General features: G+C 41.4%; 2 protein-coding genes across 2 annotated transcripts; both read left to right on the top strand.

The window, feature by feature from the left end:
- The first annotated feature begins 5,654 nt into the window (after positions 1–5,654).
- On the top strand, positions 5,655–6,364 carry LOC122689977 (spermatid nuclear transition protein 3-like). Its single transcript, XM_043896877.1, has 2 exons — positions 5,655–5,801; positions 5,983–6,364. The coding sequence occupies exons 1-2, from the start codon at positions 5,685–5,687 to the stop codon at positions 6,196–6,198; spliced, it is 333 nt and encodes a 110-aa protein (XP_043752812.1). The 5' UTR covers positions 5,655–5,684; the 3' UTR covers positions 6,199–6,364.
- A 9,188-nt stretch (positions 6,365–15,552) lies between these two features.
- On the top strand, positions 15,553–16,232 carry LOC122689978 (spermatid nuclear transition protein 3-like). The gene is made up of 2 exons (XM_043896878.1): positions 15,553–15,669; positions 15,851–16,232. The coding sequence occupies exons 1-2, from the start codon at positions 15,553–15,555 to the stop codon at positions 16,064–16,066; spliced, it is 333 nt and encodes a 110-aa protein (XP_043752813.1). The 3' UTR covers positions 16,067–16,232.
- Positions 16,233–19,086: the final 2,854 nt, after the last annotated feature.

Below are 19,086 nucleotides of genomic sequence, written 5' to 3'. Positions count from 1 at the left end.
TAATTTGATCGAGAAGTTTTACTCCTGCATATTTATTCTAGAAAAATGAACATAAAAGCTTTTACATGAAATTTCATTGAAACTTTGTTTGTAAAAAAAAAAATGTAGACAGGCTAGATATCCTTCAAGGAGTGAATAGTTCAACTGTGGTTTAACCATAGTTACATAACCATACCACCATATCAGTAACACAGTTAACTCTTCCAGTAACACTCCTCACCAATAGAATGGAAGAAAATATTTATACATGTAATAACGTGGATGAATCTCAAGTGCATGCAAAAGTAAAGCAGAGGCCAGTCTCAAAACGACATATACTTTATGATTCCATGTATATATTGTTCTCAAAATGACAAAATTAGACACATGGACAAGAAAGCAGCAGTCATAAGGGATAATGGAAAAAGAATGTAGTTACAAGACTGTGGTATTAGGGAATTCCTTTATGGTTACAGAATAGTTCTCTATATTCAGGTGGTTATGCAAATACACATATATTTTTCATATATATGCCTATATATAATTATGCATATAATATATATTATAAACATATTATATAAGAGCTATAAAACTCACTAATAAGAGCACAAAAAAACAAGCAAAATGTGGAAAAATATTTGAATAGCAATTGGTTGATATAATATATGACATAAGTTATACAGATGACTCATAAACACAAAATTAATTAAAATGAATAGTAATTAGAACTGAATGCATATTAAGTAGGCAAATTGTATCTTGGATAAAAGAAATAAAATAACTGAGAACATAAACAACTCTCAGGAAAAGAGGGAAACTTAAACTCTCCTCAATTGCTCATAAGAATGCAAAATGATAAAGACATTTTGAGAAATGTTTTTTAATTACTCATAAATATCTGCACACTGGAAAACTGTGTAATCCCATTCCTAAATAACTCCCAAGTAAAATATGAATTTCTGTTCAAATAAAACCCTTCATGCCAATATTTATTGTGGCTCTATTAATAATAACCCCAAACTGGCAATAACTCAAATGTTATTCAACTGGTAATCAAATATACAAATGGTGCATCCATCCAATGGAATACTATTCAACAAAAAAAGGGACATGCTCTTGATGATTGTAAGAACTTGAAAGTTTTTCAACTTAACTTAAAGAACCAGATCAGAAAGACTACTTACAGTATGAGTTAATAGGCACATGGAAAAATGCTGACCATCACTAATAATTAGAGAAATAGAAATCAAAATCACTAGGAGATATCACCCTACAGCTATCAGAATGGCTATCATCAAGTCAAAAAGTCTGAAAATAACATATGGTGGCAAGGATGTGGACAAAAGGAAGCCCTTTCACATAAAACGTGGGAATGTAAATTTGTGCACTCACCTTGGAACACAACGTGGAAGTTTCTTAAAAACACTAAAAATAGAACTACCATGTGACCCAGCTATTCCACGCCTAGCTATACATCAGAAGAGAATGAACACAAATTTGAAAAGATACATGAACCCCAAAGTTTATTACAGCCTTGTTTACAGTAGAAAATATATGGAAGCAACCAGTGAGCAAGATGCACATGGTAACTATCTTCATAGCACTTGCACTGAGTATGGGATAAGGAAGCATTTGAAAACCACAGTAATCCTCAGAAATACTGGCAGATACATGTTTGTTGAGGTGGAAACATTCTCCCAGCATATGGTATAGAAAAGGAAGGCTACAATATAGCATATAGTTTGATTCAATTCATATAAATTAAAAAGAAATCACTGATGTACATATGCTCATCCAAAAATATGTGCATTATATGTATATATTTAGCATTATATAACATATAATATATATATATATATATGTTATAAACATTTAGGTAGAACAACAAAGACAGAATATGAACAGTATATATTTCTATTGACAAACATATTGGTGTTCTCTAATTTCATTTTTATTTTAAACTACTTCATTGCATTTCTGTATTGCGTTGCCTCGAGTATATGTTTACAATTAGAAAACATTAATAATGCTCTTTCAAAGCATGGTAACTCAGACATTAAATTAACATATGACCAGGTATCCCTTCAAGTTCTTCCCTCTTCCTCCAAGGCCATGTTTCTTCACAATTTCCCCATCATACCTTAGATTCCAGTTATATGCAAGGCATGTATAACCAGCTTTCTTGGGTCTCGGTGCCTATGCAGGTTCTCCCCCACTGTCTGGGAAACACTTTCACAGCTTTCCACTTGGTGATCTATTTACTTTAGGTGGCTCAGGATTCATCTCGGGTGTCTTTAGTGAAATGTACGCTTCCCCCAACTTCTTGCCATCAGGCTATGACAAATGCCTCTCCTCTTTACCACCACAGCCCAGTGTGGTTTATGTACGGTGAAACAACTCATCATGTAAATGGAAAGATAAGTTTACTATTACCTTCCTCCTTTTCCTGCCCAGTTCTCTCATATCAGCAGCTCATCACTTTTGAGTCTCCTCCTCACACATCTTGGTCCGACTTGCACCAGCCTCCTTGTTTTATTGAAAGGACATAGACAATGCCTCTTGGGGGCTTTTGCCCTGACCATGTCCTCTCTCCAGATTTATTGCCCAAGATAGCCACAAAGTCATTTGCTCCTTTCTTTAATTAAGTATTTGCACAAAAATCCTGGATTCATAAGTCCTTCCATCATTATCCTCTTGGGAGAAAAAACTCCCCATTTCTCAGAACTCATAAGGTTCCCTCCATAAGGTATAATTCACTATCTGCGGTTAGTGGCTAGAATGTAAGCCCCATGAAATCAGGGTCCTGTGTATTGGCTCCCGTTGTGCACCGAGCACCCACAACAGTGCCTGAAATTCCGCAGGGGGTGAATTAATACCTGTGAAGTGAGAAATAAGCATTACACCAAAGAATTTATGTCCATTTTTGCAATTAAATAAAACAAATCCAGACTAATGTAAGAAGGAACTTGATTTGAGATGACTATGGCGATAGGGTCGTCTCACACACTACCTAAAAAATGCTGAGAATTCTCCAAGCTAGGCTTCAACCATACATGAACCAAGAATTTCCAGATGTTCAAGCTTGACTAAGAAAAGGCAGAGGAACAAGAGATCAGATGGATAGCATCCGTTGGATCATAGAAAAAGCAAGACAATTCCAGAAAAGCATCTGCTTCACTGACTAGGCTCAAGCACTGTCCTGTGTGGATCACAACAAACTCTGGGAAATCCTTAAAGAGATGGGAATACCAGACCCTCTTACCTGCCTCCTGAGAACTCTGTATGCAGGGAAAGCAGCACGAGTTAGAACCGGACATGAAACCTCAGACTGGTTCCAAAATGGGAAAGGGGTATGTTAAGGCTGTATATTGTCATCCTGCTTATTTAACTTATATGCAGAGTACATCGTGAGAAATGCAAGACTGGATGAAGCACAAGCTGGAAGACTGCCGGGAGAACTATCAATAACCTCGGATATGCAAGTGACACCACCCTTAAGGCAGACACAAAGAGGAACTAAAGAGCGCTACAGCATGCAGTCCCCAGGCTATTCCGTGGGCCCTCCAGCTCACCCACCGGCCCAAGTCTGCGTGAGCTCCAGGGCCTCTGGAAGAAGGCCTGAATCTGCCTCTAATCTCAGTCTCCTCCTGATTGCCACCACACCACCCATGACTTAATCCCTTCCCCAATGGTCCCTCACTGACAGTAACCTGTGGGCATTGCCCACTGCAGTGCTGCCCAATAGCTAAGCAGGACAGCCAACAGTCACTCATTTACAACTGTTTGCTTGTGGCTGGGGCCCTCTGAGGCACCAAGCAATGGTTGGGCAACACCTGTTGCCTAGGAACAGGGTGGGTTGAAATGGAACACACCAATGGCTACCTGTTAAGGCTGTGCTCATCCTGCTCTGTTACACTGTAAAGAGAAAAAGAATCACTGTGAATTTAAGGTTTGTGAAAGTAGTTTTCAACGTGGGCTGGCCTGCACATTCTTGTTGGCTTTGAACTATTTATACTATACGCTGAACATGTGATCAAGTGGCAGCGGTTGGAGGGGCACAGAGATAAGTGCTGGTGACAGGAACGCCTGGGAATATAACAAAAGGAATGATAGGCAAAAGTTAAATAAGTATGTGAAATAATCAGTCCTAATGAGATGGATGAAACTGGAGCCCCTTATACAGAGTGAAGTAAGCCAGAAAGATAAAGAACATTACAGCATACTAACACATATATATGGAATTTAGAAAGATGGTAACGATAACCCTATATGCAAAACAGAAAAAGAGACACAGAAATACACAACAGACTTTTGAACTCTGTGGGAGAATGTGAGGGTGGGATATTTCAAAAGAACAGCATGTATACTATCTATGGTGAAACAGATCACCAGCCCAGGTGGGATGCATGAGACAAGTGCTCGGGCCTGGTGCACTGGGAAGACCCAGAGGAATCGGGTGGAGAGGGAGGTGGGAGGGGGGATCGGGATGGGGAATACATGTAAATCTATGGCTGATTCATATCAATGTATGACAAAACCCACTGAAATGTTGTGAAGTAATTAGCCTCCAACTAATAAAAAAAAAAAAATCTGAGGTTGGAAAGGAGTCAGTCAAAAAGATGCCGGCACACTGGACCCAAAGTGTCCTTATGTAACAGAGCAACATGGGCAGAGCCCTTCGCAGGTAGCCCTTGCTGTGCCGTATTACTCCGCCTCCTGTTACTAGGCAACAGGACTTGCTCGGCCATTGGTCAGTGCCTCACTGGCCCCACCCACAAGCAACCAACCATCAATGAGCTACGTACAGGTCCTTGCCCTGCTCAGCTATTGGTCAGCACTGCCATGGGCCCTACCTACTGATAACGGTCAAGGAGGGGTGACTGGGGAATTGATTCAGTCAAGAGTCAGTGGTGCACTGGTGAACTGACTCTTGATTTTGAGCACCTTCCTTTTTCAAAAAGCAAAAATCAGGAATTGATTTCTGCTAGATGGGGCCAGTTGAGTTTCCCTACTCAATATGAGAGTTGAAGTGTCCCCAACAATTTTAGTGGAGGAGACATTTAAAACTGTCTTTGCTCTGATGTGTAATCTTATGGAGACTGTGTATTGACCTTTGGGCAGCAGACTGAGGATTCACCAAGTCTGGGGGTCGCTGAAGCTCATCACAGTAGATAAAATATCCAACCTGTTCTTAGTTACCTTTGTCCACTTAAAGTGCTTTCTCTTAAGTTCCTTAAGCCCTTCAAGAACCCCCAACAGGCAGAAGGTGATCTAGAGACGAAGTGCTTAGAGGACTCTGAAGGGATGAAGTGGGACAGAAAGGGTTCGGCAGATGTTCATGGAGGGATGAAAGAGGCATGAGTGTTGAAGTGGCACATATAAGTCAAAGGATGAAGGGAACGGAAAGGAAGTTTGAAAGTCATGAGGAGGAGCACCATGCCCCTGAATCACCACTGCCCAGAATCAGACACACAGACATGTCAGCAGTGGGAAAGTTATATCACAGCCTCCCTCAGCATCCACTAGCCCATGTTGATGGGCACAGTGGTGCACTGTGATGTCTAAGCCCCCCAAACTACTATTGGCTGGTGCAGTGCTTAACGGACCAATCAGATTGAAGGGTGTGGCTCCTCATTGTCCTCAAAGGGTATAAATAGGGAGGTCAGAGGCTGAAAGTCTGGGTTAGGCCACTTCTTGGCACCATCATGACTAACGCAACCAGGAAGCCACGGCAGTCAAGAGGAGTTGCCATGCGGTTTGCTTCAAGGAAGAATGGAACAAAGAAGACCCTTTGTCAAAGGAGGGGCAGAGGCGGTGTCAAGGTAAGAAGATTCCAACTAAGCTTCCCATGTTCTCCATTGACGTTGCTGCCCAAGACCTCTACCCTGCCCATGCCTGCCACAAAAGCCCTCATTAGCCCACATTCCTTTCTCATGAAATCTCCCTTCCACCTCAGTTTTTATGTCCTTTCCTCAAAACTAATACCCTTGTCTTCTCTTCCAGGCACGAAATATGACCATGAGGGTCAGAAGACGTCTACAAGGTACCTTCAGAAAGAAAATCCGATCGTATGCTACTCAATCGACAAAGCTGAAGAAGACAAGAAAGGCAAACTGTTTCTTTTCTCGCTGTGGACGTAAGAAATCGAATCGAAGCCGGAAAAGGTACCAAACTGCGAGGCAGAGTCAAGGAAGGAGGCAGAATCCAAAGAGAAAATAAGCTCAGCCGCCGCCAAAGAAGAGACCCTGGAGAAGTACAACGTGGGCAGCCAGTAAGTGAATAGCAAATGTCAGACAGTTTAGAATTGTGACTCCAGAGGTCTGCTTTGTTAGCAATGGCCAACCAAGAAAAGACTCTCACACTAACATAGGAAGCCGATGGCTGCAAATAAAAGAAACATCAAATGGTGAAAAGATGATACGTGTGTGTGTGCGAATTTTCTGATGGAAGGGAGGGAGAGAAGAGAAGAGGTGGGCACTGGAAACGGGAGGGATATGTGGTCCTGAGAGGTTGGGGAACAGACCCTGGGGTCCCCAGTTAGCCAGAGAGTAGGGGTGTGGAGTGGGTCAGGAGTCTGCCCTGATGATGGATAACCCTGCTTAACACTTGATTTCAAGGGCAAGGAGTAGTGGTGTGGTGTTCCTCCCTTTGTCTGGGGTGTGGAAAGACATTAGGGTCTAGATGCCAGACCCAGATGGGAAGGGGTTTTCACATGGGGGTGGAGAATGTGAAACTCCCCCTGAGAAAGGCAGGCAGAAATCACCTCCTGGCCACCTACCTCATAATGGGGTTTGTTGCATCACTCACCTATGCTGTCAGCTAAAGGGGCTCAGAAGGCACAAAGTGCTGATACAACTAAAACCCACAACTAGCGCTCCCAGGGACTCAAATAATGTTTGGAGGGAACTAACCAAATATTGTTTAGGCCACATATTTGCTAAGAAATTTTTGGGAGCATTGTATTCCCAAAGAAGGGCAGTGGTGGTGGCCCAATGCCGGTGCACGTTACAAACGGGATCACCCTGCACACAGAACTTTTTTTTTTTTTTTTGGTATGGGGGGCGGCTCTAGGTAGGTTTTGCACGCGTAGTTCCCTGAACAGGGGTTGAATCTGCGCCATTCTAGTGTACCATGGAGTTCTATCCATTGGACAGACATGGAAGTCTGTACAGAGAATTTCCACATAAATACTAATATAAGACTGAGTGAAATTTGGTCTTGTAATTATCACCATATCCTAGGATTTCTAAACAACTATAGTCGTAAAACATTCTTCCCCAATAAAGTCTTTTGTTAGTCCAACTTCTACAAGTTTATCATGGTTTAAAAGAAAGAGTATGAAATATTTAATTTGGTGTTAACTTTCATTTTGAAAGGTTTTAAAAATTCCAAGGAGAAATTAAAGAAATATGGAGACATATAAGGCAGAGACTCTGACGATGAGGATCCTGTGTGTCTTCAGAAAACTGTTTAGAGGCAACCAAAACACAGAGTTTCACCAACAGCATCCAAAGAGTTGAGTTCAAAGTATAACTCAAAGATATGTTATCTTTGATCTGGACTGCAGATGCCTAACTCAATCTTTCTGGCACTGTAACGCCTGGGAGACCCCATTGATGATTCAAAGTCAGTCACTGAATGTGATTTAAAATCTGTAAGAGTGAAAGACCCCCTGGGTGTGCTGCCCTTTATTTTTTTTTTTTAAGTTCTTTTATTTTCATTGATTTATTTCAATTGGAGCCTAATTACTTTACAATATGATAGTGGTTTTGCCATACATTGTCATGAGTAAGCCATGGGTGTACATGTGTTCCCCATCCTGTACCCCCCTCCCACCTCCCTCCCCATCCCATCCCTCAGGATCGTCCCACCACAACAGCCCTGAGCACCCTGCCTCATTCATCCAAGCTGGACTGGAAATCTGTTTCACATACATGTTTCAATGCTATTTGCTCAAATCGTTCCACTCTCGCCTTTTCTCACAGAGTCCAAGAGTCTGTTTTTACCTTTGTGTCTCTTTTGCTGTCTCACATATAGGGTCATTGTTACCATCTTTCTAAATTCCATTTATATGCATTAATATACTGTATTGGTGTTTTTCTTTCTGACTTCCTTCACTCTATAATAGGCTCCAGCTTCATCCACCTCATTAGAACTGATGCAAATGCATTCTTTTTAATAGCTGAGTAATATTCCATTGTGCATATGTAGCACGGCTTGCTTATCCATTCGTCTGCCCATGGATATCTAGGTTGCTTCCATGTCCTGGCTATTATAAACAGTATTGTGATGAATATTGGGGTACATGCATCTCTTTCAATTCTGGTTTCCTTAGTGTGTATGCCCAGCAGTGGGATTCCTGGGTCGTAGGGAAGTTCCAATTCAAATTTCTGAGGAATCTCCACACTGTTCCTCTCCAGCATTTATTCTTTGTAGACTTTTTGATAGGAGCCGTTCTGACCAACGGGAGATGGTCCCTCATCGTGGATTTGATTTGCATTTCTCTGATAGTGAGTGATGTTGAGCATCTTTCTCTGTGTTTGTTAGCCATCTGTATGTCTTCTTTGGAGAAATGTCTGTTTAGTTCTTTGGCCCGTTTCTTGAGTGGATCGTTTGTTTTTCTGGAACTGAGCTGCAGGAGCTGCTTGCATGTTTTTTAGATTAATTCATTGTTCATTGCTTCATTTGCTATTATTTTCTCCCATTCTGAAGGCTGTCTTTTCACCTTGCTTATACTTTCTTTGTTGTGCAACAGCTTTTAAGTTAACTTGTGTCCTATTCATTTATGTTTTGCTTTTATTTCCATTCCTCTGGGAGGTGGGTCATAGAGGATCCTGCTGTGATTTATGTCAGAGAGTGTTTTGCCTATCTTTTCCTCTTGGAGTTGTATAGTTTCTCGTCTTACATTTAGATCTTTAATCCGTTTTGATTTTACTCTTGTACATGGGGTTAGAAAGTGTTCTAGTTTCCTTCTTTACAAGTAGTTCACCAGCTTTGCCAGCACCACTTGTTAAAGAGATTGTCTTTTCTCCATTGTATGTTCTTGCCTCCTTTGTCAAAGATAAGGTGTCCATAGGTGGGTGCATTTCTCTCAGGGCTTTCCATTTTGTTTCATTGATCTGTATTTCTGTCTTTGTGCCGGTACTATACTGTCTTGATGACTGTAGCTTTGTAGTATAGCCTGAAGTCAGGCACGTTGGTTCCTCCAATTCCATTCTTCCTTCACAAAATTGCTTTGGCTATCTAAGGTTTTTTGGTTTTCCATACAAACTATGAAATTGTTCTAGTTCTGTGATCTCTATAGAACTTTCCGAATGTGTCCTCAGTCATGATGGAGCAAGTGAAAGGATGAAATACTTTCCCTTCTTACTAGTCCTCAATTCCATTTGTCATTAAAAGGTTATTCACTTCTGAAGAGCTATCATGGCTAAAATGGAAGACAGATTTCTTGTTTGTGATATATAATGTAGACATCAATGTTTTTTTCCTGCAGACTTCAATCTATTTTTAATTATACTGATACAAATACTGATGAATAATTTATTTTTCTGTGTAGATCAATACTAAGAATGATATGGATCCTTTCCATAATCTCATCCCCAACCTTTGAAACACTGCAGTTCTATACAGTATTGATGAAAGTCTGCTCCAACCTGCAATTACACCAATATCATCAGTATATTCCATGATTTTCTGATTGAACATTTCTCCAAAGCTCTTAATATAGGAATTTAATATGTGATAACACTTTCCTATTTATAGAAGCTCCATACCTAAGCATTAATTTAAAAAAAAAAAGCTTTAGATTTATAAAATGCTTACATTCAGCTCTACAACCATACCAGTACTTGACAGACGTTTGGCTGGCTGTCTTACCAAGAAACCCTGTCTATTCTGTAAATCAGTAGTCGAATTCCATGCATTTCTTTATGAAAATTATTTTTCAGAGATAGGGTCTTTTTCAAAGAGCAAAACAAGTAGAATATTTTCTATAGATGTATCCTATATATAGGATAAGGCCTATGTATACTATCTTGACTTACACAGAGATACTTATAAATGTATATATCGGCATATATATGGAAAACCAAACGTACATAGAAAAAGTAAAAACATCATATAGTTCTAGAAGAAAGCCATGCAGAAGCTAATGTTCCTCAAACTTAGGCTCTCAAAAAGACATGTACTTTATGATTCCATGTACATATGATTCTCAAAATGACAAAATTAGAGACATGGAAAAGAAATCAGTAGTCACAAGGGATTATGGAATAAGAATATAAGACTGTGGTATTAGGGAATTCCTTTAAGGTTACAGAACAGTTCTCTATCTTGAGGTGGTTATGCAAATACACATATATTTTTCATATATATATATAAACATATACACACACATATACATCAATATTCATATAAAATATATTATAACCATAATACATAAGAGCTCTCAAACTCACTAATAAGAGAACAAATAAACCAATTAAAATGTGGGAAAATATTTGAATAGCTATTGGTTGACATCAGATATGACATAAGTTGTACAGATGACTCAGAAACACATACAATTTATTAAAATAATGAATAATTAGTACTGAATGCATATTAAGTTTGCAAATTGTATCTTGGATAAAAGGAATACAATAATTGAGAACATAAACAACGCTCAGGAAAAGAGAGAAACTTAAACTCTCCTCAGTGACTCATAAGAATGCAAAATGATAAAGACACTTTGGGAAATGTTTTGCATTACTCATAAATATCTGCACACTGGAAAACTGTGTAATCCCATTCCTAAATAACTCCCACATAAAACATGAATTTCTGTTCACATAAAACCCTTCATGCCAATGGTTATTGTGGCTCTATTAATAATAGCCCCAAACTGGCAATAACTCAAATGTTATTCAACTGGTAAGCCAATATACAAATGGTGCATCCATCCGATCGAATACTATTCAACAAGAAAAAGGGACATGCTATTGATGATTGTAAGAACTTGAAAGATTTTCAACTTAACAAGAACCAGATCAGAAAGACTACTGACAGTATGAGGTAATAGGCACATGGAAAAACACTGACCATCACTAATACTTAGAGAAATAGAAATCAAAATCACTAGGAGATATCACCTCACAGCTGTCAGAATGGCTATCATCAAGTCAAAAAGTCTGAAATTATCATATGGCGGCAAGGATGTGGACAAAAGGAAGCCCTTGTACAGAATTGGTGGGAATGTAAATTTGTGCACTCACCTTGGAACACAACGTGGAAGTTTCTTAAAAACACGAAAAATAGAACTACCATGTGACCCAGCTATTCCACGCCTAGCTATACATCAGAAGAAAATGAACACTAATTTGAAAAGATACATGAACCCCAAAGTTTACTACAGCCTTGTTTACAATAGAACAGATATGGAGGCAACCCGTGAGCAAGATGCACATGGTTCCTGTCCTCATAGCACTTGCCTGGAATATGAGATAAGCAAGCATTTGAACACCACAGTACTCCTCAGAAATACTGGTAGTTACATGTTTGTTGAGGTGGAAACATTCTCCCAGCATATGGTATAGAAAAGGAAGGCTACAATATAGCATATAGATTGACGCAATCTGTATAAATTTAAAAAAAAATCACTGATGTACATATGCTCATCCAAAAATATGTGTATCATATGTATACATTTAGCATTATATAACATATACAATATATATGTTATAAACATTTAGGTAGAACAACAAAGACAGAATATGAACAGTATACATGTCTATTGACACACTTATTGGTGTTCTCTAATTTCATTTGTACACTCTTTTTGCAGTTTCCATACTGCTTTGCCTCGAGTATATATTTACAATTAGAAAACATTAATAATGCTCTTTCGAAGCAGGGTAACCCAGACATTAAATTAACATATGCCCAGGTGCCCCTTCAAGTTCTTCCCTCTTCCTCCAAGGCCATGTTTCTTCACAATTTCCCCATCATACCTTAGATTCCAGTTATATGCAAGGCATGTATAACCAGCTTTCTTGGGTCTCGGTGCCTATGCAGGTTCTCCCCCACTGTCTGGGAAACACTTTCACAGCTTTCCACTTGGTGATCTATCTACTTTAGGTGGCTCAGGATTCATCTCGGGTGTCTTTACTGAAAAGTACCCCTCCCCCACCTCCTTGCCATCAGGCTATGACAAATGCCTCTCCTCTTTACCGCCACAGCCCTGTGTGGTTTTTGTACGGTGAACCAACTCATCATGCAATTGGGAAAGATAAGTTTACTATTACCTTCCTCCTTTTCCTGCCCTGTTCTCTCTCATCAGCAGCTCATCACTTTTTGGTCTCGTCCTCACTCACCTGGTCCCACTTGCACCAGCCTCTTGTTTTATTGAAAGGACATAGACAATGCCTTTTGGGGGCTTTTGCCCTGGCCATTTCCTTTCCCCAGTCTTTATTGCCCAAGATAGCCACAAAGTCACTCCCTCTTTTCTTTAACTAAGTCTTTGCTCAGATGTCCTGGATTCATAAGGCCTTCCGTCATTATTCTCTGGGGAGGAAAAACTCCCCATTTCTCATAACTCCTAAGGTTCTCTCTATAGTGTATAATTGACTATTTGTGGTTAGTATTAACCTTCCATCCTCACTGACTAGAATGTAAGCCCCATGAAACCAGGGTCCTGTGTATTGGCTCCCGTTGTGCACCGAGCACCCACAACAGTGCCCGAAATACCGCAGGGGGGTGAATTAATACCTGTGAAGTGGGAAATAAGCATTACAACAAAGAATTTATGTCCATTTTTGCAATTAAATAAAACAAATCCAGACTAATGTAAGAAGGAACTTGATTTGAGATGACTAAGGCGATAGGGTCGTCTCACACACTATCTAAAAAATGCTGAGAATTCTCCAAGCTAGGCTTCAACCATACATGAACCAAGAATTTCCAGATGTTCAAGCTTGACTAAGAAAAGGCAGAGGAACAAGAGATCAGATGGACAGCATCCGTTGGATCATAGAAAAAGCAAGACTATTCCAGAAAAGCATCTGCTTCACTGACTAGGCTCAAGCACTGTCGTGTGTGGATCACAACAAACTCTGGGAAATCCTTAAAGAGATGGGAATACCAGACCCTCTTATCTGCCTCCTGAGAACTCTGTATGCAGGGAAAGCAGCACGAGTTAGAACCGGACATGAAACCTCAGACTGGTTCCAAAATGGGAAAGGGGTATGTTAAGGCTGTATATTGTCATCCTGCTTATTTAACTTATATGCAGAGTACATCGTGAGAAATGCAAGACTGGATGAAGCACAAGCTGGAAGACTGCCGGGAGAACTATCAATAACCTCAGATATGCAGGCGACACCACCCTTAAGGCAGACACAAAGAGGAACTAAAGAGCGCTACAACATGCAGTCCCCAGGCTATTCCGTGGGCCCTCCAGCTCACCCACCGGCCCAAGTCTGCGTGAGCTCCAGGGCCTCTGGAAGAAGGCCTGAATCTGCCTCTAATCTCAGTCTCCTCCTGATTGCCACCACACCACCCATGACTTAATCCCTTCCCCAATGGTCCCTCACTGACAGTAACCTGTGGGCATTGCCCACTGCAGTGCTGCCCAATAGCTAAGCAGGACAGCCAACAGTCACTCATTTACAACTGTTTGCTTGTGGCTGGGGCCCTCTGAGGCACCAAGCAATGGTTGGGCAACACCTGTTGCCTAGGAACAGGGTGGGTTGAAATGGAACACACCAATGGCTACCTGTTAAGGCTGTGCTCATCCTGCTCTGTTACACTGTAAAGAGAAAAAGAATCACTGTGAATTTAAGGTTTGTGAAAGTAGTTTTCAACGTGGGCTGGCCTGCACATTCTTGTTGGCTTTGAACTATTTATACTATATGCTGAACATGTGATCAAGTGGCAGCGGTTGGAGGGGCACAGAGATAAGTGCTGGTGACAGGAACGCCTGGGAATATAACAAAAGGAATGATAGGCAAAAGTTAAATAAGTATGTGAAATAATCAGTCCTAATGAGATGGATGAAACTGGAGCCCCTTATACAGAGTGAAGTAAGCCAGAAAGATAAAGAACATTACAGCATACTAACACATATATATGGAATTTAGAAAGATGGTAACGATAACCCTATATGCAAAACAGAAAAAGAGACACAGAAATACACAACAGACTTTTGAACTCTGTGGGAGAATGTGAGGGTGGGATATTTCAAAAGAACAGCATGTATACTATCTATGGTGAAACAGATCACCAGCCCAGGTGGGATGCATGAGACAAGTGCTCCGGCCTGGTGCACTGGGAAGACCCAGAGGAATCGGGTGGAGAGGGAGATGGGAGGGGGGATCGGGATGGGGAATACATGTAAATCTATGGCTGATTCATATCAATGTATGACAAAACCCACTGAAATGTTGTGAAGTAATTAGCCTCCAACTAATAAAAAAAAAAAAATCTGAGGTTGGAAAGGAGTCAGTCAAAAAGATGCCGGCACACTGGACCCAAAGTGTCCTTATGTAACAGAGCAACATGGGCAGAGCCCTTCGCAGGTAGCCCTTGCTGTGCCGTATTACTCCGCCTCCTGTTACTAGGCAACAGGACTTGCTCGGCCATTGGTCAGTGCCTCACTGGCCCCACCCACAAGCAACCAACCATCAATGAGCTACGTACAGGTCCTTGCCCTGCTCAGCTATTGGTCAGCACTGCCATGGGCCCTACCTACTGATAACGGTCAAGGAGTTGTGACTGGAGAATTGATTCAGTCAAGAGTCAGTGGTGCACTGGTGAACTGACTCTTGACTTTGAGCACCTTGCTTTTTCAAAAAGCAAAAATCAGGAATTGATTTCTGCTAGATGGGGCCAGTTGAGTTTCCCTACTCAATATGAGAGTTGAAGTGTCCCCAACAATTTTAGTGGAGGAGACATTTAAAACTGTCTTTGCTCTGATGTGTAATCTTATGGAGACTGTGTATTGACCTTTGGGCAGCAGACTGAGGATTCACCAAGTCTGGGGGTCGCTGAATCTCATCACAGTAGATAAAATATCCAACCTGTTCTTAGTTACCTTTGTCCACTTAAAGTGCTTTCTCTTAAGTTCCTTAAGCCCTTCAAGAACCCCCAACAGGCAGAAGGTGATCTAGAGACGAAGTGCTTAGAGGACTCTGAAGGGATGAAGTGGGACAGAAAGGGTTCGGCAGATGTTCATGGAGGGATGAAAGAGGCATGAGTGTTGAAGTGGCACATATAAGTCAAAGGATAAAGGGAACGGAAAGGAAGTTTGAAAGTCATGAGGAGGAGCACCATGCCCCTGAATCACCACTGCCCAGAATCAGACACACAGACATGTCAGCAGTGGGAAAGTTATATCACAGCCTCCCTCAGCATCCACTAGCCCATGTTGATGGGCACAGTGGTGCACTGTGATGTCTAAGCCCCCCAAACTACTATTGGCTGGCGCAGTGCCTAACGGACCAATCAGATTGAAGGGTGTGGCTCCTCATTGTCCTCAAAGGGTATAAATAGGGAGGTCAGAGGCTGAAAGTCTGGGTTAGGCCACTTCTTGGCACCATCATGACTAATGCAACCAGGAAGCCACGGCAGTCAAGAGGAGTTGCCATGCGGTTTGCTTCAAGGAAGAATGGAACAAAGAAGACCCTTTGTCAAAGGAGGGGCAGAGGCGGTGTCAAGGTAAGAAGATTCCAACTAAGCTTCCCATGTTCTCCATTGACGTTGCTGCCCAAGACCTCTACCCTGCCCATGCCTGCCACAAAAGCCCTCATTAGCCCACATCCCTTTCTCATGAAATCTCCCTTCCACCTCAGTTTTTATGTCCTTTCCTCAAAACTAATACCCTTGTCTTCTCTTCCAGGCACGAAATATGACCATGAGGGTCAGAAGACGTCTACAAGGTACCTTCAGAAAGAAAATCCGATCGTATGCTACTCAATCGACAAAGCTGAAGAAGACAAGAAAGGCAAACTGTTTCTTCTCTCGCTGTGGACATAAGAAATCGAATCGAAGCCGGAAAGGGTACCAAACTGTGAGGCAGAGTCAAGGAAGGAGGCAGAATCCAAAGAGAAAATAAGCTCAGCCGCCGCCAAAGAAGAGACCCTGGAGAAGTACAACGTGGGCAGCCAGTAAGTGAATAGCAAATGTCAGACAGTTTAGAATTGTGACTCCAGAGGTCTGCTTTGTTAGCAATGGCCAACCAAGAAAAGACTCTCACACTAACATAGGAAGCCGATGGCTGCAAATAAAAGAAACATCAAATGGTGAAAAGATGATACGTGTGTGTGTGTGAATTTTCTGATGGAAGGGAGGGAGAGAAGAGAAGAGGTGGGCACTGGAAACGGGAGGGATATGTGGTCCTGAGAGGTTGGGGAACAGACCCTGGGGTCCCCAGTTAGCCAGAGAGTAGAGGTGTGGAGTGGGTCAGGAGTCTGCCCTGATGATGGATAACCCTGCTTAACACTTGATTTCAAGGGCAAAGAGTAGTGGTGTGGTGTTCCTCCCTTTGTCTGGGGTATGGAAAGACATTAGGGTCTAGATGCCAGACCCAGATGGGAAGGGGTTTTCACATGGGGGTGGAGAATGTGAAACTCCCCCTGAGAAAGGCAGGCAGAAATCACCTCCTGGCCACCTACCTCATAATGGGGTTTGTTGCATCACTCACCTATGCTGTCAGCTAAAGGGGCTCAGAAGGCACAAAGTGCTGATACAACTAAAACCCACAACTAGCGCTCCCAGGGACTCAAATAATGTTTGGAGGGAACTAACCAAATATTGTTTAGGCCACATATTTGCTAAGAAATTTTTGGGAGCATTGTATTCCCAAAGAAGGGCAGTGGTGGTGGCCCAATGCCGGTGCACGTTACAAACGGGATCACCCTGCACACAGAACTTTTTTTTTTTTTTTTTTGGTATGGGGGGCGGCTCTAGGTAGGTTTTGCAGGCATAGTTCCCTGAACAGGGGTTGAATCTGCGCCATTCTAGTGTACCATGGAGTTCTATCCATTGGACAGACATGGAAGTCTGTACAGAGAATTTCCACATAAATACTAATATAAGACTGAGTGAAAATTGGTCTTGTAATTATCACCATATCCTAGGATTTCTAAACAACTACAGTCGTAAAACATTCTTCCCCAATAAAGTCTTTTGTTAGTCCAACTTCTACAAGTTTATCATGGTTTAAAAGAAAGAGTATGAAATATTTAATTTGGTGTTAACTTTCATTTTGAAAGGTTTTAAAAATTCCAAGGAGAAGTTAAAGAAATATGGAGACATATAAGGCAGAGGCTCTGACGATGAGGATCCTGTGTGTCTTCAGAAAACTTTTTAGAAGCAACCAAAACACAGAGTTTCCCCAACAGCATCCAAAGAGTTGAGTTCAAAGTATAACTCAAAGATATGTTATCTTTGATCTGGACTGCAGCTGCCTAACTCAATCTTTCTGACACTGTAACGCCTGGGAGTCCCCATTGATGATTCAAAGTCAGTCACTGAATATGATTTAAAATCTGTAAGAGTGAAAGACCCCCTGGGTGTGCTGCCCTTTATTTTTTTTTAAGTTCTTTTATTTTCATTGATTTATTTCAATTGGAGCCTAATTACTTTACAATATGATAGTGGTTTTGCCATACATTGTCATGAGTAAGCCATGGGTGTACATGTGTTCCCCATCCTGTACCCCCTCCCACCTCCCTCCCCATCCCATCCCTCAGGATCGTCCCACCACAACAGCCCTGAGCACCCTGCCTCATGCATCCAAGCTGGACTGGAAATCTGTTTCACATACATGTTTCAATGCTATTTGCTCAAATCGTTCCACTCTTGCCTTCTCTCACAGAGTCCAAGAGTCTGTTTTTACCTTTGTGTCTCTGTTGCTGTCTCACATATAGGGTCATTGTTACCATCTTTCTAAATTCCATTTATATGCGTTAATATACTGTATTGGTGTTTTTCTTTCTGACTTCCTTCACTCTATAATAGGCTCCAGCTTCATCCACCTCATTAGAACTGATGCAAATGCATTCTTTTTAATAGCTGAGTAATATTCCATTGTGCATATGTAGCACGGCTTGCTTATCCATTCGTCTGCCCATGGATATCTAGGTTGCTTCCATGTCCTGGCTATTATAAACAGTATTGTGATGAATATTGGGGTGCACGCATCTCTTTCAATTCTGGTTTCCTTAGTGTGTAAGGCCAGCAGTGGGATTCCTGGGTCGTAGGGAAGTTCCAATTCAAATTTCTGAGGAATCTCCACACTGTTCCTCTCCAGCATTTATTCTTTGTAGACTTTTTGATAGGAGCCGTTCTGACCAACGTGAGATGGTCCCTCATCGTGGATTTGATTTGCATTTCTCTGGTAGTGAGTGATGTTGAGCATCTTTCTCTGTGTTTGTTAGCCATCTGTATGTCTTCTTTGGAGAAATGTCTGTTTAGTTCTTTGGCCCGTTTCTTGAGTGGATCGTTTGTTTTTCTGGAACTGAGCTGCAGGAGCTGCTTGCATGTTTTTTAGATTAATTCATTGTTCATTGCTTCATTTGCTATTATTTTCTCCCATTCTGAAGGCTGTCTTTTCACCTTGCTTATACTTTCTTTGTTGTGCAACAGCTTTTAAGTTAACTTGTGTCCTATTCATTTATGTTTTGCTTTTATTTCCATTCCTCTGGGAGGTGGGTCATAGAGGATCCTGCTGTGATTTATGTCAGAGAGTGTTTTGCCTATCTTTTCCTCTTGGAGTTGTATAGTTTCTCGTCTTACCTTTAGATCTCTAATCCGTTTTGATTTTACTCTTGTACATGGGGTTAGAAAGTGTTCTAGTTTCCTTCTTTACAAGTAGTTCACCAGCTTTGCCAGCACCACTTATTAAAGAGATTGTCTTTTCTCCATTGTATGTTCTTGCCTCCTTTGTCAAAGATAAGGTGTCCATAGGTGGGTGCATTTCTCTCAGGGCTTTCCATTTTGTTCCATTGATCTGTATTTCTGTCTCTGTGCCGGTACTATACTGTCTTGATGACTGTAGCTTTGTAGTATAGCCTGAAGTCAGGCACGTTGGTTCCTCCAATTCCATTCTTCCTTCACAAAATTGCTTTGGCT

This window comes from Cervus elaphus, chromosome X, assembly GCF_910594005.1.
Source record: "Cervus elaphus chromosome X, mCerEla1.1, whole genome shotgun sequence".
NCBI lineage: Eukaryota > Metazoa > Chordata > Mammalia > Artiodactyla > Cervidae > Cervus > Cervus elaphus.
Note: the sequence above shows the minus strand (reverse complement) of the source record. Positions and strands in the feature narration are given on the sequence as shown.

What these genes read in the sequence shown, in the direction of transcription:
- LOC122689977 (XM_043896877.1), top strand. Translation starts at nt 5,685, where the DNA reads ATGACTAACGCAACCAGGAAGCCACGGCAGTCAAGAGGAGTTGCCATG. An exon ending in GGGGCAGAGGCGGTGTCAAG is followed by an intron (nt 5,802 to 5,982) that starts GTAAGAAGATTC and finishes CTTCTCTTCCAG; the next exon opens with GCACGAAATATGACCATGAG.
- LOC122689978 (XM_043896878.1), top strand. Translation starts at nt 15,553, where the DNA reads ATGACTAATGCAACCAGGAAGCCACGGCAGTCAAGAGGAGTTGCCATG. An exon ending in GGGGCAGAGGCGGTGTCAAG is followed by an intron (nt 15,670 to 15,850) that starts GTAAGAAGATTC and finishes CTTCTCTTCCAG; the next exon opens with GCACGAAATATGACCATGAG.